Below are 23257 nucleotides of genomic sequence, written 5' to 3'. Positions count from 1 at the left end.
ACAACAAGTAAACCAATATGTCCAAACAAGCTATATACAGAATAAATAAGAAATAATAGAGGGAAGGTATTAGAATCAAGAGGTTGATACGTTGATTAATTGTCAATTTGTTTTTCTCTTAAAAATTCTGCTGTAAGGGATGACTCTCTAGAAGGGAGAGGCAGGGATATATTAGAAAATTAAGTTGATGTAAAAGCAAGATATCTATAACAAAAAAAAATTGTAGCCATAGAATTGTCTCAGACTCAGAAAGGTGAAGTGATTTCTGTAGTCACACAGCTACTATGTATCAAAGACAGGATTTGAATTATTCAGCAAAAATGAAAATTGTTTTTGAAGAATTCCCTGCCCCATTCTGTCCTCTGACCTCCTCAGTACTAGACAGATTACTGGGCTCATTATGAAAGATTGGGGTGACTAATTATGGATTAATTATCTCTTGGGGGGGAAATTGGTCTTTGTGGTTATTTTTAAAAGCCCTTTGGGATAGTGGAGATTTTATGCTATAGAAAGAACTCTTCAAGATGGTCAATGTCAAATTTCCTGGGTGCAGATGACACTGGTGTCTGCTCCACTGAGAGGCTTTTTGGCTCTGAAGGGCCCATTTGTGTTTTTTAAGTCATTCAGGAATCTGAGACTGAAGCTACCTACTTACTCCTAGGGAATCTGAGGAAGCTCTGAAATAGCTGTCTTCCAGGAGAGAAGCAAGACTACTCTCTTTGTTCAAGTTTCCTCCTGGTCTCCTGACCTGGAAGCTGTGATTGAGGCCATTCCTGACTGTTCTCACAATATGGCCCCTCGACAGCTCAGCTACAGATTATAGCTGGCTCCACTGGGAACAGACAGGGAGTTTTTTTTTTTCCTCATTTTTTATGATCCCTATCTGTCAAGGCACCTGGGCATCCATAGGGAGAGCTGTCACAGAAATAGATGAAGGAAGACAGAAGAGGGTGGGGAGGGGGAGGCCAGAGAAAATGTCATAAATCTCACAAACACACTTGCAGAGATAATTTAGAAAATTGCATGTGTGTGCATGCAACACATGCTCCAAGCAGATTCAGTGAAACTAAAATGACACTATAGAAGGCATGTACAGTATAGGATATATCCAATTTCTTAGTGTAAAAAGAGCTAACAACTGGACTTTAGCATCTTTAGGGGGACCAAAGGAGTGTTGCTAAGTGTCAAGGGATTTCTAGAGCTCTTGGTAGTTGCAAGGTGCTTCAAGTGCCCTTAATAGTTTAAAGAATGGTGAAGGGTCACTTTTGCACAGGGATTTCCCTTCCATCTCAGGGAAGATTTAAGTTAAAATGAAACTAAGGAGTTTCTGCTGGCCTCATGACCCCATATTCACACACTATTTCTCACCTCAAACTTACCTCCAGGTTTCTAGGGTTGCCTTTGCATTTTAAAGATTTTTTTAAATCCCCTCTCTTTCCTCTACCTTTAGCCTCCCTAGAGTTTTGAACCCTATTATTTCCTCCCACCCTTTCCTTCAGCAGTTTCTAGAGGCAATATTCAACTGACCTCGGGTTACTAAGCTCCAGAGGGTGCCTGTGCAAGGGACTGATCAAATGTTTCTTTCTCTTCACACTGGCAGGACTAGAGAAAGCAGCCACTTCTCCCAGTTTTCTCTCTTAGCTACAGGTTGCAAATGAATTATAGCAGCTTTCAGGTTAGGCCGTTACTGCTTAAAGAACGAAACTGCTTAATTTTGCACTGTGACTCCGTGCTTTCCATTCAGACCCTCTATGAGGTTGCTTATTCCACGGCTTTCCTTTTATTTGCTAACTCAACATTTCCTGATAATAGCTTCCAATTTTAAGACCAATTATGATCATGAGAGTTATCACCATCACATTCGTTCATTATAGACACTTTGCAGGGGCCATTCTTGCTTTGCAGAGCAGGGAACATCTTTCTTTGTTTTTCCTTTTAGGTAGCTCTTATTAAAAAAAAAAAAAGACAAGGAAAAGTACTGAATTGGTTTTCTGGCATCACCAAAGGAGAAACGTATCTACAATCTTTGACCTTTCTTCCTTTTTCTTTCACAGTTAGTGTCCTAGAGGCTTAAGTATCCCGTCTTTCCCTTCTTAGCCTCAGCATCCAGATACCTGCCTCCACCCCCTCCCCCTTCATCTTCCTCTCAGTAACAAGCCCAGGTGGGAAGGCAAGCGGAGTTCCTGCCTGGCTCCGGAGCTGGGGAGGTGACGACACAGTCGGTCCCAGGCGGCAGGTTTGACAAAAGTGCAGGGCAAACTCTCCCAGAAGAAAGTAAACAGGGGGTACCTGCCAACTTCTCACCTGACTCCCGTCTCTCTTCCCCGGGAGCACTGGGGTTCGAGAAAGCGGCCCTGGGTGCAGTACGGCGCGGGTCGCTGCGGACCGCTGCCCCTGGCAGGGGCCACTCTGGCCCCTTCCTCCTTCTCCCTAGGGCTTCGCGCGTGAGCCACTGCGAGGGCGGGGGCTACTCAAGGTGCTAGTGAGTGGCAAGTAGAGAAGTGGAGCCTAGCGCAGACGTACCTTCACGAAGAGCTCAATTTCAGGGTCCTTGCTGTCCCCGTTAGCAGAAGCCGAGTCAGTCATGTTGTCATAGGCAGGAGCCACTGCCCGTATCCTGAGAGGTGGCCACTTCAACAACACCTGGATGCGCTCTCTCTCCCTCCTTCCTCAATAGCTCCCACCGAAGCTTTCTAAAACATTCTAGTTTCCCAGCTGGGGAAGATCTTCCGTGGCAGAGCTCCCACCCACAAAGAGAGGAGCCAGGCTACCAAAGGAGAAAGGGAAAAAAATGAACCCGTGGTGCTGATAACAGTTCCAGGGTGCAACAAGTGCGGGGCCGTCTCTGTTAGGTCACTGTATCCTCATCCGTCAGCGCTGCAGAGCTCCCAGGCGGCCCAAAATAGCCAGGAACACAGGAGGGCGGGGCTAGCAGGCAGTGGGAGGAGGAGGAGGAGACACTGCCAGGGCTGCACCTTAGTCACTGGCTGGGTCCTGGATCGGCGCTCGACCCCCCAGCTGGGTTGCGCATCCAGGGTGCAGCCCCTTTAAGAGAAAAGACTGGGCTGCAGGGAATGTGTTGCGCCCTCCTTCCTTGGGAGAGGAGGGAAAAAAAGAAGAGGGAGATAAACTTGGGTGGGTGAAGAGGCAAGGGGAATGGGTGGGGGGCGGGAGAGAAGACGTGGAAGAGAGAAGATGAGCAAAGCAAGAAGAGAGGAGAGAAGTAAAGAGGAGAGGGAAGGAGAGAGCTAGGGCAGAGGAAAGGAGAGATAGAGATGGTTTTCAGGTTCTTATGTTTCTTTTATGAAGAGTTTCTTCAGGACAGCAGAGTACTAGTGTTACCAACTCAAAAGTACCATTTCTGCGTGATCCGTGCTCGAGGGAGAGAAGGAGACAGGGAGTGGGAACCCCCTGCCCCATGCCCATGAGAAATGAGGAAGTATTTATCGCTTTACAGCCAGGGAAAAAATGAGAGAGTACATCAAAGGGAGGTGTGTGGAGAGATGAACTTGCGCGAGGTGTCATGTTAAGGGAAAGGTGAGCCAAGCAGGTCAAGTTCATTCATAGACAGGAATCAGTGTTCTTTTTAACCTTCTGTTTCTTTTTCTTTCCCTTTCCCTTTTCGTTGTCTGGCTTTCTTTTTCTTTTTTTTCTTCCTTAATATTAACTTTAACTTTGACAGGTTTTTTAAAGCAATGTATTAAACTTACTCTGTAAATATTTGTAGTTATTAACTTTGGGTTTATGCTGTATGCATATTTCAATGTATTTGTGTCCCCCATTAAAATGTAAGTTCTTCCAAGTAGGCATTGTACCCGCTTTTTTTTTTTTAAACTTGTATTCCCAGTGCCTGGTACTTAGTACTTACTGATACAACCCATAAAACTTGTTTTGTTTTCCTTTTCCTGCAACAGGGCCCACCTGGATCTTAATTCACTTGATTACCAATATATACCTGGTGTGTTAAGTTGTTGCTGGGTTCTTCTGATCGTTGTTTTTGACCTGAACTGTGATCTCATCAGTGTAGGGAACTCCAGGCATGGAATATCCCCTCCTAATGCACAAGGCAGATCTGCACCTTTTCCTAGAATCGTGTAGGTCACTGAGAGGTTAAGTGGCTTACCCACGATCACAAGGCCTGTTCCTATTAGGGGTAGAATTTTAAAGCAGGTCTTCCTGTCTTTGCAGTCACCTCTCTAACAGTTATTTCTTTCACATATCTTTATTATCATTAATAATGCCATTCACTAACATTTATAAGTCATACTACCGTCTGGGTTTGCATATCCCTTTACAAACATAATCTTAATTGATACAAAGTAATCAGCTAACTTTTATTAAGCACCTATTATAGGCAAGAAAGTAGAGAATACAAAACTACATTACCCTTAGGGAGCTTACAATCATTTTGGACAAATCAGTACCAACATAAAAACAGATAATTTAAATGGAAAGAACAATAAAACCATTAAAACAGAATTCCATGAAATGATATTGACCAAGCTTTGTCTCAATGAAGAGATATCATCAGAAGATATTTCCACTGCCACCATTTCTTTGCAGAAGCAAGGCATTATTCTCATAGAATACTGAATATAATGTTAGACTTTTATTTTGACATGGTTAATTCTGTGTAACTTTATAATTTTTGTTTATCTTGTCTCTATTCATTATTACAAAGTAATACTAATAATAGGTAACATTTATATAGCACTTATTATGTGCCAGACACTGTATTAAGCACTTTATAATTATCTCATTTGATCCTCACAAAAACCGTGGTACTATTATTATTCCCACTTTACAGAAGAGGAAACTGACACAAATAGCAATTTAAGTGATTGGACCAGGGTCACATAGCTAGTAAATTGAAGTCAAATTTGAACTCGAGTCTTCCTTACACCAGACCTAAATACTTTATCCACTGCAGTACCTAGCTGCTGGCTCTCTGGTAGTGGGAGCTCTCTAAGGGACAATAGTTAGGAATACAGGTGATATAAAAGCAAACGATAATAAAAATTTCATTTTAAAAAAACCCAAATAATTAGCAATAAAAGAGAATATATAATGAGTACCAAAAGAATGGTACAAAAATGGAGGACAACTGGTCAGGGTGGGGTGGTCAAAGAAGGCTTCCCCCTGGAGAGTAGGATTTATGGTGGGCCTTGAAGAATGAGCAGAATTCAAAGAAACAGAGGGAGGAAAACCCCAAGGGTCCTTTATAGCAAATTATGGTAGGTACATCACCATCAAACCAGAAGGGTGCTTCTATTTTTTGCTGCAGAGGAAGCACCTGCAAAACTCAGCTTGCAGTCTTTACAGCAGGACATTTAATCAAGATTGTAGTTAATTGCTTTCATTGTTGGTTTCGGGCTTACATCACTAAAGAACTTGGAAAAATTGTTTGTTTCATGATTACACATTCCAGGTTAGTGACATAGCCACTGTAAGGGAGGAGCAAAGAAATGGTTGGTGGATAAGGCTCTTAAGCTGACTGAAAAGGCCTGGACTTGGTCGTCCCTTGATTCTATCATCCTAAGTAGCTAACTTTTCTGTACTGAGAACTTTGGTCTTTGAGATAGGTATAATATGCAAAATGTGGTAAAAGGAGGGGAAACTGACATATACATAAAATTATTTTGAGCTCTCTAAATAAAAGGTCCTCTGTAAATATTAGCTAAATGATGTTTGACAAATCAATTAGCCTCTCTGAGACTCAGCTTCCTCTTCTGTAAGATGTAGACAATGATAATCATGCTACCTACTCTAAGGGGTTATGTTGAGGAAACCAGTCAGTAAACTGTGAGGTACAACATGCATATGAATTGTCAATCTTATTCTGTTAACATTTTCTCAGCTGCAATAAAAAGCAGACTTTCTGAAGCTATGTTCTATGGAAATGTGAATTTCTGTGAAACAGATCAATAGGTTCCATGAGGGAAAAATATGTTGTTATAGTAGAGAAGTATACATGCAGACCAATCCATTTTGTTTTAGTCTGTGTTTGTCGTGTACAATGTGTATATGTCCTCCATGGGGAGACTATGTAAACCTAGTTGAAAGCAATCATTTGACTGAAAAGCTGACTTCTTATCAATCTAGACTCAATCAGTGAATTTGTCCAAAAATGAATTGTTTATTGTCAGTATGCCCTGGCAGAATATGTGTAAGATAAACTGTACCCAATAATAGTCTTAGCTTTTTAAAAATAATTAGCATGTAATCTCAGTTCCAAAGCCCATTGGTATGGGACGCTCTCTTTACTGGTGGAGAGCAATGTCCTTCACCTGTGTATGGGGCAGGGTGGATTTGGTGAAATGGGGAGAGAGGAGAGCTTTGCAGTTTTTAGACTTTCTGCAACCTTCAAGTAGCTTTGGGCCCTGCAGTCAATCTGGGGGCTTCTGGCTTCCAGTTTTGAGAAACAGAAGATGGATAAGGCCAACTGTCCTTCAGGTTGCTGAAGGAAAGACTGAGATGATATGAGAAAAACTGACACTCTCCATCATGCCCCTATCCCCACCTTGATATACTAGAGACTTCAGAGAACTTTTCCTTGGGTGAGATCTAGAACTCTCTCTGTCTCTGTCTCTGTCTCTTTCTTTCTCCATATTCTCCGATGTATACTTTCTCTGATTTCTGTTTTGCTACCAATTTGGATAAGTGGGTTTCTTCACTAATTGTTATATATGTGTTCACTGTGGAGCAGGTATTTTTTGGCAAAGGAGTCAAGCCTCGTATGTAGAGCTTGGAGTCTCCCAGAGCTTTCCTCTCCTGTTCTCACCAACTCCTCCCAGCCCTCACTCAGGTGTATGATGTTATCTCCACCAGTAAGAAGAGAGTCCCTCACCAACTGGCTTTGAGACTGGGATTACAAATATTTATGTACCAACATAATATGGATAATTGAGTGAAATCAGAATTTTTAAAAAGCAAAAAAAAAAAAGGTTGATAATTGAGGCTGATGATGATCCAAACATTCACAAACCTCAGTCAGTACCCAATATATCAGAAACATTAGTACAACAATTATTGATCTATTTGAGGTTCTAGTAAACCTGATGTGCAATGTGTGATATTACCAAAACTTAAAAAAATTAGTTCTATAAGTCTGGTAAAATTACAAAGGCATTTATCAATTAAGCAAAATGGATTTTAAAATAAAATTCTCAAATTTTTTTCAAACAAAAATGTGACAAACTAAAACCGTCCTTCCAAACAGATGATGAAACAGCAGAGAAGAGGGATCTATGGGAACAGAATGTTGTTGCTTATATCAGGTAAGGCTAATGTGTCAGTTTGGCTTAACTTTTCCTTTGTTATAAAGGATTCAATGGGAAAGGCAGAGAGTGGGTTCATCTTAAATGACTCCATATAAAAAAGCTTCAGTAAAACTTTTAAAATAAAAACAAATAGAACATTCCCTCCAAAATGGGGTGACAAGTAGGCTTATTGAAAATAAAGGAAAAAATGAAAATTGTGATGTGTCTTTACAAGAGGAGTTATCCCAACATTCTTCCCAGTTATCAAATTTATTTATAGGACTCCATTAAAGCCCTCATCATGGTGTGTAGGTGACCTGGGATTCTTTCTTGAAGGCTGTGTTAGCACAGCAGTGAACAGGCTCTGATACCTTTTACAGAGCTGGAAAGACTTCCAGTATGGTCCTGATAACAACAACTACGTGTCATCTGAAGACCAACCTAGCTAAGTAAAGAGAGGTTCAACAGCAAGATGACTGCTGAGTTCCCCAGAACCATAGACTAACCCACAGAGAGGTTCATATCATCACAGAATTCAGTCAAGAAGAGAACTTTGAAGTTTTACAAATGAGAGACCCACAGAAGGAAAATGGCTTCCCCAAGATCCCAGAGGGTTATGATCAATCAATCAGCAAGCTTTTATCAAGAACCTACTATGTGCCAGGTGGTGTTAAATGCCCAAGTTGAGATAGGAAATCAGTCTCTGACTCTCAGTCCATACTACACGTATTCCCTTGTTGATCTTTATTGATGAGAATATCTACAGGGGAGAAATTATAGATTTTTAAAATATTAAAGGATTGTTAGCAAATAATCATAGACTTTTCCATGCAATTATTTAATGTTAGCCTTACAATAAAATCCATCTGAAAATAGATTTTTAAAAATCATTTATATGTCAGCTATTTAATACCATTAGTTGGAGGCATTTACAAGATAATTTCAAAATACTGAACAAGGGTTCTGCCAGAGTTTTGTTTAAAATTACTGCAAAACGTAACCTTGCTTTAATGCCTAGCTCTAGCCGCCTACGCAGTGTCTAACCTGATCTCTAGAGTTGGTAATATCTGAAGTCACAAAATGCATACCTGGCAGGGTAAACTTTGAGTATTTCTTTCAGAACTACACTCTAATTTTGGAAAAACAGAGTGATCCTTTTTAGACTAATTTCTAGTTCATACTGGCTATTTGTTTCAGCATGGATAATTCCCCACCCTCCTCCTCCACCTGTTTTTTTTTCTTTTTCTTTTCTTTTTTTGTCTGGACTTCTGCCTGGTGTAGGGGAACTTTGGGTGTTTAAACTCCCTTTGCCAACGAAGATCAGCTCTGCAACTTAGAGACTTGTGGAGTTCCTCAGGGTCACACAGCCAGGATGTGCCAGAAGCAGGATTTGAACCAGGACTTCCTGACTCTGAGGCCAGTTCTCCATCTAATAAACTATACTGTCTTTCATGCAGGAGATATTAAAACAAAACAAAAGTGCCTAGCCCCAAGAAGCTTCCATTTTACTTGGGAGATACAGCGAAATACAATGTAATCTGTGGAGGCAGGGGCAGAGATTAAGAAAGACTTCCCATAGGAAGTGGCCTTTGACTTGAAAGAGAAGGAAGTTTTAAGATTTTTAAAGGCGGAGATGAGGATGTTATCTGAGACAACCTATAAAAAGCATGGAGCCAGGGCATGGTGCTAATTCTGGAAAGAGAAAGCAGTGGAAGTTTGATTGTAATACTCATACTTGTGAGAGAGCTATAACCAGGGTGTGACAACAGGGACAATGACCCAGGAAAGTGAAACTTAGAAGGCATAAAGTTTTGACACTTGCACTCTCTTTGCAGAAAAGTTGATTCAGTAACTACTACAGTGACTAATTCTCCCTTCTGATTAATTGAGTTTAAAAAAACATACTAATTTTATTTTTATATCATGACATTACAAAGTTGATTTAAGGGCAATATTCACATGAGTTGCTCCAAGTACATTTTTCACTGCTTTTCCTGAGCACCAAAATTGCTAGTTATTGTTCTGTGCTCAAGAGAGATCTCCATTTCTTTGTGAGGTCCCAGATCTTTCTTTTCCTGTGTCCTCTGTAAAGGAGCATGAAGTCAATTCCAGAACCTTCTGTCTAATGTGAGTGGAGTGATCAGCTCTGGGCATTAAAGAACCATAATGTGTTCCTATAGGTATGATTCTAGCTGTGAATTAGTGTTTTCCCAGCAATGGTTTTTTGGGGGTTGAGGGTAAGGGGCATTTTGGGGACCTAAGGGCAAGGAGGCACAGGGAAAAGGAAAAGCAAGTCAAAGCTCCATAAGAAAGGCACCTGGGTGGGGCCAGAAAGTACAGATCAATTTCTCTATAAACAAATGTGACCTTGGGTGTGCCCAGCTTCAATAATGATGTTGGCACTCAGAGCCGTATGTCCACTGATGTTTGGGCATGGATAAGGGAATGAAAATGGTATGAACTGAAGCCTGAAGTCAAGGTATGCATGCACTCCTTGTGTATACAAATCTCTGAGACTACCCCCTAATTTATCCTGCCTATATCTTATCTGTACATAATTGTTAGCAGGCTATCTCCCCCACTGGACTTCAAGCTCCTTGAGGGCAAGGATTGTCTTTTGCCCTTCTTTGTATCCCCAGTGCTTAGCACAGTGCCTGACTTATGGGAACCTAATAAATTCTTGTTGACTATGACCTTAATGTGTCAACTAGAAGGGAAAAAGAAAATACTTCCCATCATTGACTATGATGAGAAACTTTAGTTCCAGAGATTCTGGGACAGGGATAGTTTCTACTTCAGTTCCAAGCAAACTGGCCTACTTGGTGGTCCCCATTCCCAACATGCCAATTCTTGCTTTCATGTCTTTGCCCAGGTCCCCCATGCCTGGAGTACTTTCCTTCCTCACCTGTCTCTTGGAAACTCTGGCTTTCTACAATGATTATGCTCCTGTCACCTTCCACAAGAGGCCTTTTCTAATCCCCCTCCCTACCAGTAGTTAGTACTTCCTCCAAATTTCTTTGCATATATTTGTATTTATTTATTGATTTCCACTATTAGGAGAATGCAAGGTCCTTGAGGTCAGGGTCTGCTTTTTGGTTGTTTGTTTTGTTTTGTCTTTGTGTTCCCAGCACTTAGTACACAATCTGGCACATACATAGCAGGTGCTTAATAAATGCTTTTTTAAACTAACTTCTGTGTAGCTTCAAGAAAATTATCTGTGTTTAGTTGACTCATTGTTATAGCAACCATAGAGCTCACCTAATAGGATTATACCTAAGTGTCACATCATAAACATTTCTGCTGGTATTTCTAGGGACTACTGATTTTGCTCACCTAAGGGCTGGCCAAACATAAAAGGCATGCCACAATTTTAATGTGGTTGAGAAGAAAGTAAAGAAGAAAGAAAGAAAAGAGTTCCCCCCTTATCAAATCTATACTCCACTGCTCAGTTTTTCAGGCCCTCTGCAATTTGGTCACACCAGTCCATCCAAAATAATTTCCCATAAGAACCGTAGACTTAGAACTGGAAGGGTCCTTAAAGGTCATCTAGGCTGACCCCTTCTTTTTTGCCAATGAGTAAACTGAGGAATAGGAAGAGAAAGTGGTACATTAGAGATAGTGGCAGAGCTGGGATTTAAACCCACATCCTCTGACTCCAAAGTCAGCTGTCTTTTTACTGTATCACACCCCTTTCTAATGAAGGGAAGGAAGGGAATAAACACTTATTAAGCACCTACTGTGTACCAGGCACTGGGCTAAGCACTTTACAAATATGATCTCCTTTAACCCTGGGAGCTATTATGATTCCCATTTTGAAGAGGAGGAAACTGAGGTAAACAGAGGTTAAGTGACTTGGCCAGGGTCATAGGACCAGTTAGTGTTTGAGGTCTAATGTGAACTCAGATCTTCCTGACTCCAAGCCCAGTGCTCTATCCACTGTACCACCTAGCTACCTCGCCCTTTTTTTCTATGCTTCCATAGAAATAAAAACATTGGATCTGAACTCAGAAGATTTGGGCCCTGAATTGACTGAATCAATGTTCTTCTATGTAACATGGGGCAATGTCATTTTCTGGGACCTCGTGTTTCCTCATCTATGAAACAGAAGGTACTGGACAAGATAATATCTCAGGTCTCAATCCTATGACCACTCTGAGCAGGCTGGTCTCTTCAATATCTCCCCATATACATATTGCACCCTGCACATTCCTATCTTTGGGCTAGTTCTAGAACCAAGAATACTATACACATTCCTCTCTAGCTATACAAATCCTACCTTTCTTTCGAGACTAACAGGACTTACCCTTTTCCTTGGTTTTCCTACCTACGTGGACCCCTACTGTCCTCCCCATTCTCTGATCTCCTATAAAATTGTAATTTTCCCCTTGCCCCTTAGCAGTTGACTTTATGGTTTCTTGTTTGATCTATCTGTGTTAGGATTTACTTGTGGGTATGTGTGTGTGTGTACATACATACATATATAAACAGTCTAAAACAGATTATATACACACACAGAGAGATAGATAGGAAACAAGGAAGGAAGGAGGGAGAGAGGGAAGGAAGGAAGGAAGGAAGGAAGATAGGTAGATGAACAGATAGATCCATATATGTGCATGTTATTTTACCCAACTGTACTGGATAATTGTTACTTTAGGGCAAAGATCATTTTATTTTTCCCTTTTCATTCCCAGTGCCCAGCAGAGCACTTGACATATGGTAGGCACTTAATAAATGCTTTTTGATTGATAGACTGTTTATTGACCTCTTTAAGGAGATTATATTTCTGGGCTTAGATAGCAATTACTTTTATAAGAAAGATTATAGGATCATAGGGACCTATCAGGTCATCTAATCCAACTTTCCCCTTTTCAGATGAGATAACTGAGGCCAGGAGAGGTCAAGTGACCTGTCCAGTGTCTAACAATACAGTAACAAAAGGAAGAGTCATGATTTGAATGCATGTCTTCTGGTTACAAATCTATCCAACGGTTTGCAAAGTGCTGTCCAATCCATTTTCTCATTTTGATCCTTACTACAACTTTCTAAAGTATGTAAGGTAGTATAGTGGTGCAGTAGATAGAGTGAAGTCAGGAAGACCCATCTTTCTAAATTCAAATCTGACCTCAGACACTTATTAGCTGTGTGACCATGGGCAAGTCATTTAACCCTGTCTGCCTCAGTTTCCTCATCTGTAAAACGAGCTGGAGAAGGAAATGGCAAACCACTCCAGTATCTTTGCCAAGAAAAACTCAAATGGGGTCATGAAGAATCGGACAAGACTGAAATAACTGAACAACAACATCCAAAAGGTAGTACGTGTCCTTGGATCATAGGACCAAACCCTATAACATCAGAGTTTTTCACAGTATAGAGTACACCATGAAGCTTCAGTCCTACACTTCTTTTGTATTTTCCACAGCACTCAGAAGTTTGCAGCTGGCCCAAGGTCAAACAAAACATGATAAACGGCAGAGCCATGATTCAAACTGAGGTCCTTTGACTCCAGATCCAGTTTATTTCCACATCTTATTTCCAAAACCACTAGATAAATAAAGATTTTCTTTCAATCATTTACTAATGCTATACTACCTGATTTGGGGATTGTAAAAGTGAGAAGGGGGAGAAGGAAAGAATATTGAGAAAGAAATTGACAGCAGCTAGCACATAATGGGAGGATGGGATTGGAATTCAAAATATCTCTAGTACTCTGGAGTAGCAGTCAGGAATAAGTGAATATGAAGGGACCAATGCAGGTTTGCCAAGCCCAATGAATACACAAGGGCAAAGAACTGGGGGTCACTATAGCAGACAATGATCTTGGGGGTGTGGGAAAACTAGCACTATTTTTTAAAAAGCAAATATGATACTCATATACTTCTAAAGGATTTAGCCTGCTGTGGTCCTGGACTACACAACCATGCCTCAGCTGCCTCCTGACGGTGTTCTTGAAGGCCCCTTCTCTCATTGGTGAATTCTTCCCAGAAGTTCCATTTTGGGGAAGGACCCAGACTAGCCATCCCTCATTCTCCAGAGGGCCACCATGCCTCAGTTGCCCCCTGACTCTGTTCCTGCAGGCCCTTTCTCCCATTGTTGAGTTTTTCCTGGAAGGTCCCCAGAACATCCATCTCTTACTCTCTGGATTTAACTACCATACTCAGTCCAACTTTTAGTTCCACTTTTATGTGTTGTCTTTTCCCTCTCTTACAATATAAGCTTGTTGAGGGCAGGGACTGTCTTTTTGCTTTTATTTGTATCCCCACCACTTAGCATAGTTCCTGGCATATGCTAAGTCTTGCTTAATAAAGGCATGTTGACTGAGTGATTATACTTAACAAGACTCAGGACTTTAGTAGATCTCTGGGACTGTCTAGATTTCACACCACAAAAGGATATGCAATGTGGGAATTTGTTTTGGTTGACTATACATATTTATTATGAGGGTTTTGTTTTCCTTTTTTTTCAGTGAGGAGAAGATGGGAGGGAGAGAAAAATAAATGCTTGTTAATTAAAAATAAATATAATTTCATTTAAAAAGAAGAGCATGGAAAAATTGGTAAAGCTTCAGGGCTGAATGATAAAAAGAAAAGGAATGAAGAGAAGGCTAACGGAATTGGAATTATATAGCCTAGAAAATAAAAGACGGGTAGATAATTTACATTAGGGACCCGTAGGTAGCATAGTAGATAGAGTGATGGTCCTGAAGTCAGGAAGACTCATCTTCCTGAGTTCAAATCTGGCCTCAGACACTTTCTAGCTGCATGACCCTGGGCAAGTCACTTCACCCTGGTTGCCTCAGTTTCCTCATCTGTAAAATGAGCTGGAGAAGGAAATGGCAAACCACTCCAGCATCTTTGCCAAAAAAACCCCAAATGGGGTCACAAAGAATGGGACATGACTGAAACTACTGAATGACAACAACAAAAATAATTTGCACAAACACCAGATGACTGATATAGAGCTGGAAGGGTCCTTAGAGGCTATCCAGTCCCACCTCCTTATTTAACAGATAAAAATACTGAAGCCTGAGGCCAAGGAAGGTTAAATGTCTTATCTGAGGTCCTATAGACAGTAAACTTCTGAGAGGAGATTTAAACCCAAGTCCTTCAGAGGCAGCATTCTTTCTAGTGTATACACTGTAATATAAGATACTGTAATGTGTTCCAGGATATGAGAGCTCCTAAATAGAGGATGGAGGTCACTGTTGTCTTCAAAAGAAGAAACAGGGCTTAAAATGAAAGATTCAGGTTAGGTTCAAGGAATTATTGTCCGATAGGGATCATTGCTCAGAACTGAATAAGTTTATGTAAAGGAGGTAATATCTTATAGTAGAAAGAAAACTGGGCTGCAATCAAGGAACTGGATTCTGGTCCTATCTCTGTCACTAAGTAGTTGTGGGAACTTGGACAAGTCTTCGGGTCTCAGGTTCCTCATCTGTAAAATGAGGTCAAGATCACAAACTCTAGCTCTTTATCTAGAAGCCCTTAGAGACCATCTACTGTGACATACAAGAGAGGAAACTGAGGCAATGGTAGGAGCTAGATTCTAATCCTTTCTCTCATGCAAGTTAGGCTATGTTTTTCCCCCTTGTTATTTGTTATTGAATCATTTCCACCAAGTCAGACTCTTCCTGACCCCATTTGGGGTTTCCTTGGCAAAGAAATTGGTTTGCCATTTCCTTCTCCAGCTCATTTTACAGATAAGGAAACTGAGGCAAATAGGGTTAAGTGACTTGGCAAGGGTTACACAACTACTCTTACTCTCTGGAGTAGATGTCTGGACTAAATGTCTGAGGTCAGATTTGAACTCAGGAAAATGAGTCTTCCTGACTCCAGGCTCAGCAATCTATCCTGTTCCTGGGACTTAACTGGACCAGGTGGCTAAAGCTAAAATCAAACCTCCCTAGAGGCTGCTCCCTAGTAGTATCTGGCTATATTGTGACTTCCTGGTCACCTAAGGGCATAAAATGGAGTCTATAAGGTCAGGGCCCTTTAGACTCAGAAGCAGATGTCCCAAGGTCTACCTGGCAAGTAGAATTACCATACTTCCTGGCCCACCAGATATGTTTTCAACAGAGATGAAGGTGGCCTCATCTACTCAAGCTAAGTGCTAGAGTATACTTGTTGAATATTCCTTCTATGTTATGGCTAACTAAAACTCCTCTTGTTACCAGCTGAATGACCTAGGAGTGCCTCACTTCATTTCAGCAATGAACCTGAACTGACTGTATACTGTGCTAAATTGAGTCTGCCACTAACAGAGACCCAGGGAAATTAAGTGACTTGCTTAAGATCACATAGATAGTAAGCAACAAAAGCAAAATTTATCAGTGCAGGTTAAAAAACAATTAAAAAAAAACGAATCAGAGCTAGAAGAAACCACAGAAGCCACCTAATTTAGTCCACCACTTTCCCCACCCCTCATTTTACAGATGGGAAAACTGAGGCTCAGGGTGGTTAAGTGATTTGCCACAGGTCATATAAATGGTGATCATCTGAAACAGGATTTGAACCTAGGTCCTGAGTCAGTGTTCTAACCACTGTACCACACTCCTTCTGCTGCCTTAAATTGCCTTCTTTGAACTTTTAAGTCCCTTCCAGCTCTAACATCTTATGTTTCTACAATAATAAGCATAATATATAATATAAATATCTGTAATAAAAATAATACATAACATTATATTATAATTATATATTATATAATATATATAACAAAATCTGTTTTGGAAGTATTTAATTGTAATATAGTTTCTTGCCTAATGGCAATGATATAAAGAAAGTCTTTTATGAAGCAGGGGGATGGCACAGTGAAGACCTGTCTCAACCCTAAGGGTTCTCCACATAGTTCTACATTTCTGTCAATTCTTTTTTCTTTCTTTCTTTCTTCCTTCCTTCCTTCCTTCCTTTCTTTCTCTCTCTCTTCCTTCCTTCCTTCCTTTCTTTCTTTCTTTCTTTTTTGTTCTACCTCCTTCTCTCTGGCCCTCTTTTTATGAACAACTCTTTCTATTTTTTTCTTTTAAAAAGTCCAGTTACTCCACCTATTGAACCCTAGTATCTCCATGCATTCCTTAAAACTGTCCTATAGTCACTGCCGATAGTGGCAAAAGGAGACCCATTTTATTTGTACTTTCTAAAGCTACAACACTTTCTACCTGAGTTCTGCTCAGTCCTAACACACTAGATAAACATGACTGTTTCATGATACACTTTGCCCTTTGGGCAGTTACTAGATTATTTATAGTCTGCTCACAGAGATGACACCAATATCACACAGGGCTTGGGTGGAAATAAAATCATAGCAGTGTCACTTGGTTTACCCTCGTGCCTTTCTGATTAGAAGGTACAAAGTGCTTCACACATCTTATCTATTGTGCTCACAATGTTCTTGTAAGGTCTAAATGTCATTTCCACTTTCAGCTGAAGAAAGAGAATGTGTTGGCAGGAAAACCCATTTTCACTAGACCGTAAAAAACTGATCTTTGGATTACTCACAACTTTGATTCTTCAGAGATTATGGTGTTCCAAGATTCCCAATCACAGTGTCACCAGAAAGACATTTTTGGCTTTGTAATGATCATTTTTTTTTGGCTTGAGAGTAAGCAACCTTAGATCATTAAAAGCATTGCACAATTTCCCAAATGCAATCTAGGCCTCTTTTTCTCCTTTTGGATAGTGGTCCCAGGTAGTCACTGTCTAATATCTCTCTCTCTCTCTCTCTCTCTCTCTCTCTCTCTCTTTTCTTATCCATCCATCCATCTCTATAGCTATAGAGATAGATATGCATGTGTACACACATACATGTATGTATATATTAGTTACATTTATAGCTATTTACATCTGTTTATATAGATATCTACCCATATCTATTTCTATATAGAGATCTACAGATAAACCAATGACATCATAGAATGATGTCTTGACTTGTATGTGAATTGGATTTAAGTGAGGCAGAGTTGCACAATAGAGAGCTATAGCTATAGAAATAGCTCTAGAGATAAATAATAGATATAAATGCATATATGTGTATATAAAACATATAATATAACATATATAATATATACAGATCTAAGGATAGACATAGATCCATCTATAGATCAGTAGCTATGTATAGATATAGGAACAGATATAGATTGATATATCTATAGATAAATATAAATATATATAAAATATATACATATGTGTCTATGTGTATATATGGTCGTATATATAAAATGCATGTGTGTATATATACATACACACGGTCTAATATATAATAATACAGTATATAATTATTAAAAGATTATATAATATACATGTAATATATCCTCTATTAGTATATATACCATAATATATTAGCATATATACACACATGTATACATTTATATGTTTATACACATACATAGATTGTCCTTTGTTTAGAAGAGGACCAATAACATCACAGGGTGATGTCTTGACTTTTGTATGAACTGTATTTAAGTGAGGCAGAGTTGCATACAGCCATCAGACTCACACTCTTTTCCCGAGTCATCAAAGTCCAGTGGCAAGACAAAAGTCAGGATGTCTGGTGATGGCCCAGGATGCAGTGAATGACCTTGATGTCTTCAATGTCTGACCAAGCTCCACAGTGCCTGTTTCAGCCTTCTTCATGTCTATTGGAACAAATTGTTCTCATCCACCCATTCCTCTGGAGAAAGTATTCACATGCTTGGAGTAGACATCTCCCCAACTCACCAATGGGTTTGAGGCCTATTGGCTACCCTTAACCTGGGTTAGCCTGTCTACTGAGATGGTTTTTACCTGCTGCAGATGCTACAGCTTCTTGGATCTACAGGGGGAAGAGTTGGATGAAAGGTGGATGCCAAATGTAGATGAGCAGCCCTGAAAAAGGTTCAGCAAGGTCTCACACCAAAGGTGCGAGTCCTTCCTGAAAACCCCATACACCCCACATGTATGTGTGTGAGTATATATATATATGTACATATATATACACACATACATACACACATATATATACACATACACATGTATGTTATGTAGATTATGTGTACATGTGTATTATATAGATTATATTCGTATATGTGTACATATGCATGTATACATACACAGACTCACGGATAGTAGGCACAAGTAGGCTATTACAAGTTACCTATGATAACCTTAGCCCAGGAAGTGGTAGAAGTGATCATAGAATCATAGATTTAGAGCTGGTACTATCAAATCTAATCAAGTCCAACCCCTTTCACTTTTACACTTGAGGAAACTGAAGCACAGAAAGTTTTAGTGACTTGCCCAGACTCACACAGCTAGTAAATGTCCAAGGAAAGAGCTCAACCTAGTTCTTCGGGACTCCTAGTCCAGTGCCCAACCCACTACTAGACTACATTGCCTCTAGTATCATTCAGGAAATGTACGATAGGAAAAGAAAGTCAGCTAGTCATGCCCTAAGATCTGATTGGCCTCCCTGCCACAAGTCTTTCTCTACTTGAAATCATCCTCCTTACAGCTGCTTAAGTGGTTTTCCTTAAGCCTTGGTCTGATTATGTCACTCCCCTGCTCTATAAATTCCATGGGTTCCCCATTGCCTCCAAGATAAAAGATAAACTCCTCTGTTTAGCTTTAAACCCCTTCACAACCTGCCCGACCCTCTCTATCCAGCCTCATTATATATTCCTTTCCATTCTCCTTTCTACAGTTCATCCAAACTGACTTTTCTGACTATTTCTTCATATGTAATACTCCATGTCCTATCCTAGTGCTTTGCAGTGACTGACTATGCCCTGTGCCTGGAGTGTGCTCCCTCTCACCTGGACCTCATAGAATCTCTCTCCTCCTCCAAGACAGAGCTCAAGCATTTTACCTTCTCCAGGCAGCATTTCCTCATTTCCTCCAAATGCTAGTGCTGGTAAATTTTGAACAATGAGCTCTCCAAAAAAAAAAGTGTTCCAAACACACTTTTAAGTTTAATACACATTGTAAACATTTTCTCAGGGGCAGGTAGGTGGCATAGTGGGTAGAGTGCCAGGTTGGAGTCAAGAAGACTCATCTTCCTGAGTTTAAATTTGGCCTCAGACACTTCCTGGCTATGTGACCCTGGGAAAGTAACTTAACCTTGTTTGCCTCAGTTTCCTCATCTGGAAAATGAGCTGGAGAAGGAAATGGCAAACCACTCCAGAAAACCCTAAATGGGGTCATGAAGAGTTGTACAGGACTAAAAATGACTAAACAACAACAACAAAAAGTTCTTCATCACTTTCTGAAGTCTAGACAATCAACAGATCAATAAATCAAGTCCTAATTTCTAGGTTTACTGATTTCCAAGGTGTAAATATTCACACTGAAAATTTAATAATGAGTTCTCACAAACCACTTGACTTCAGCATACCCCTTCCTCCTTCCCTAACTACTTTGTATGTAACAGTCTTGCTTTTATTTTGTTTTTATTCAACATGTTCTTATATCAAACGCATATATCTTGCTTGCCTTAATAGATGTAAGTAAGCTCCTTGAGAGTACTGATTTATTTTTGGTATTTGTATCCCTAGTGTCTAGCACTGTGCCTGGTATCTATTAGCCTCTTTTAAAAATGTTTGTTGATTGATTGAGAGTGAAGGTAAACAGATGGACAGAGTGTTGCACTACTACCTATGAAATATTTTTTTAAAGCCTAAAGGATAGAGCACTGGCCCTGGAGTCAGGAGGACCTGAGTTCAAATCCAGTCTCAGATACTTGACATTACTAGCTGTGTGACCCTGGGCAAGTCACATAACCCCAATTGCCTTGCCCCCCCCCCAAAAAAAAAGCCTAAAGGAGGTCCTTCAGCACATTGAGGAGACAGAGGATCCATGGGAGGACATGGGCAAGCATTGCAATGGATATGAAGCTGTAGCTGGATTGTCTGTTGTCCTAATGGACAGAGTATACACATGGAATGGATGAAATCATCAGTCCTTGAAAGTAGGGAACAGTATGCTATACATAAAGAGAGCTTCTGCCCAAGATCACTGGACCTTGGCCAGGATCTGCTGCCTCATCAACTAGTCCTATTTCCAGAAGACAATAGTCTTCTGTACAGTGGGAAGCACACTGACACTGGGTCAGATCTGCCTCAATACTACCTATGTGGCTCCGGGCAAGTCCCTCAATCTGCCTGGGCTTCAGTTTCCTCATATGTAAAAAAAAAAAAAAAAAAAAAAGGAGATTGGGCCAAAGGTCCTTTCCAGCCCCGGCTTCCTGTCTGATGGTGATGATGAGACTCTCTTCTTTATGTTAACATTACTACTAATTATAATGAAATAATGGTACTTGAAATTTATGGAGGACTTTACAGTTTGCAATGTGCTTAGCATACATCATTTCGTTTGATTATACATATATGTATAGATATATGATTAAACATAAACCTATACATATTATATATGATATTACGTACATATATTTTAAAAAATAAATTGGAGATATTCAACATAGGGAAAGCTTGAACATCAAGGTGGATCAGGAAAGCCTTCTTGCAGAAGGTATAATTTTAGCTGGGATTTAAAAGAAACCAGGGAAGTCAGGAGGCATGGAAGAGGGAGAGCATTCTGGGCATGTAGTGAAAATGCCTCCAGTTGGGAGGTGGAGTGTCTTGTGCAAGGAACAGCACAAAATCCCTTGCAGAGAGGGAGCTTCCTCATCCAGAGGATCCAGAAATCATTCCCTGTTCCTTATCCTCACAAAATCAAGAGAACGTGAAGAAGGCTCCCCGCATGTTGGTTGGACCCCCTTCAGTGACAAACTTATAGGAGGATGATTATATCACCCCAAGAGTGACCTAGGACTGGCTGTGATCCTCATTGTTAGCAAGGGTACCCTCATCTATAAGATTACAGACCCATTAGAGCATTGCAGGATAGATAGAGCCATTGTCACCAATGCCTTCTCCCACCCCTCCCAACCTCCTTTATAAAACAGCCTCTGGATGAAGAAAGCTGAATATAACACTAGTCATTTTTCTTGGATTGACACAGCCTGGCATGATTACATCAGCTCCCATCACACTTAATGTCACTATAAAACTCCGAGAGCCCAGATGCATGACTAATCAAAGCTCTGACATACACCCTGCATTACTCACATGCTAAAGCCTCATTTGGTGGGAAGCCATTGAATCCAAGGACACAGGGCTGGGCTGCAAAACAGCCACACCAAAAAGATTTTGCTAAGTTCAGTGGTCAGCTCTGGCTCTTCAGCTGTTTCCTCTCTGCTGGTCATGGAAGTACTGTGTGTCCCTACAAGTGAACCCTGCCTTAGTACCCCACCCCACATAAGGAGGAGAGGTGTGGGGATGAGAAAATGGGTACAGGGTTCATAGGATGATGATTATAATAATGCCCAGGGTGGCAGCATGTACAGTGGAAAGCACACTGGTTCCCTGAATCAGAGAACCTGGGTCAGTCTGCTTCACACTACCTGTGTGGCCCTGGGCAAATCCCTTAATCTCCCTGGGCTTCAGTTTCCTCATTTGTGAAAAGAGGGGAATTGGGCTAGAAATCCTTTCCAGCCCCAGCTTCTGTGATCTGAAGATGAAGTTATCCCTTCCACATCTCGGGGGTTAAGGGAGTGGCACCCCAGTAGTATGGAAAATCCACAAAAACTTTTTTGACCCTCCTCTGATAATTCAGAAATATGAATTATTAAAAGATGAAATATAAAATATGTTGATATTATGCAATACTATACATATATTTTATGCATTTCTGAGTTTCTAAACTTTTTTCTGTGTTGTCTGCTGGCCTTCACATGTCGTCTGAAGCTTCTGCAAAAATCCCAAAAAATTCCCATTTAATTTAATTCATGTCAACCTGCGATTCTTCAAAACCACGATAGGAACCACAATAGGGAAAGTGTTGATGTGGAGGGGATAACTGTCTATCGAAATAGTAACGCAGTTAGGTGGCGCGGTGGATAGAGTGCTGGGCCTGGAGTCAGCAAGACTCATCTTCATGAGCTCAGATCTAGCCTCAGACACTTCCTAGCTATGTGACCCTGGACAAGTCACTTAACCCTGTTTGCCTCAATTGCCTCATTTGTAAAATGAGAAGGAAATGGCAAACCACCCCAGTGTCTTTGCCAAGAAAACCCCAAATGGGATCACGAAGAGTCAAACACAACTGAAATGAGTGGATAACAACAACACCACCACAGGACTATTGTGAGGATCAAATGAAATGTTTGTAAAGCTCTTAACAATGCCTAGCATATAGTAGGGGCTTAATAAATGCTTGATTCTTTCTTTCCTTTTATTTGTATCCCCTGCTCACATAATTAATTAGCACTCAATAAATGCTTGTTGGTTGATAAATTCTAATGCCTACAGCAAACACAGAGAGAATCCCCTCAAACTCACCTAAGGGAGAGAGCTCAGAGGACACAAGGCCCTATGGACACAGAGACTGTAGAATAACTTGAAGCCATTGCTAGGGAGGGAGCAGCGTGGAACCCAACTGGGGAGAACACCTGGGTATGGCTGTCCAGGCAAAGGGAAAAGAAACACCATCTGGTAGCTTCTTAGTTTTATCAATTATCCTTGCTTGCTTTTATCAATTCTGCTTGCTGAAAGAGTATACAAGTGCTGTCAGCTCACTCTAAATTTTAGCACCCTAGGGCAAAGTGGTAGTCACCCTACCCTAGTTATAACTATACTGATTAGAGACACCAAGATGAACTATACAAGGAAACCTATGTGACTAAATAGTTCACCAAATTTGTTGGGGCCAGATTTAGGGGTTGGATGTCTTAGAAGAATGACACGTGATTAGACAAAGCACTATATTCTCATGGGACATTTTTTTTAGCTAACTATGGCACACAACGAGCTGTAAAATGAATTCTCAGTGAAGGAAACTCTAATAACTTGTTTAAAAAAAGCTGGCACATTGTCAGTTGACTCTGAAGAATGGGAGTTTGGGTTACCAAGAAACCTCAGTTTTGTGTATTGTTGCCTTGTGATTCCGAGTTAGCTGTGGCTTCAAGTTACCAGCCTT

General features: G+C 40.5%; 1 protein-coding gene across 1 annotated transcript in view; it reads right to left on the bottom strand.

The window, feature by feature from the left end:
* Positions 1-2863, bottom strand: part of CLIC5 (chloride intracellular channel 5) — a 128199-nt gene extending 125336 nt beyond the window's left edge. Inside the window, exon 1 of the mRNA XM_027838333.1 lies at positions 2524-2863. Within this exon, the coding sequence (XP_027694134.1) occupies positions 2524-2586 (63 nt within the window). The 5' untranslated portion in view covers positions 2587-2863. The remainder of the gene's footprint in view (positions 1-2523) is intronic.
* Positions 2864-23257: the final 20394 nt, after the last annotated feature.

This window comes from Vombatus ursinus, unplaced genomic scaffold (assembly GCF_900497805.2).
Source record: "Vombatus ursinus unplaced genomic scaffold, bare-nosed wombat genome assembly UNPS02014826.1, whole genome shotgun sequence".
NCBI lineage: Eukaryota > Metazoa > Chordata > Mammalia > Diprotodontia > Vombatidae > Vombatus > Vombatus ursinus.
Note: the sequence above shows the minus strand (reverse complement) of the source record. Positions and strands in the feature narration are given on the sequence as shown.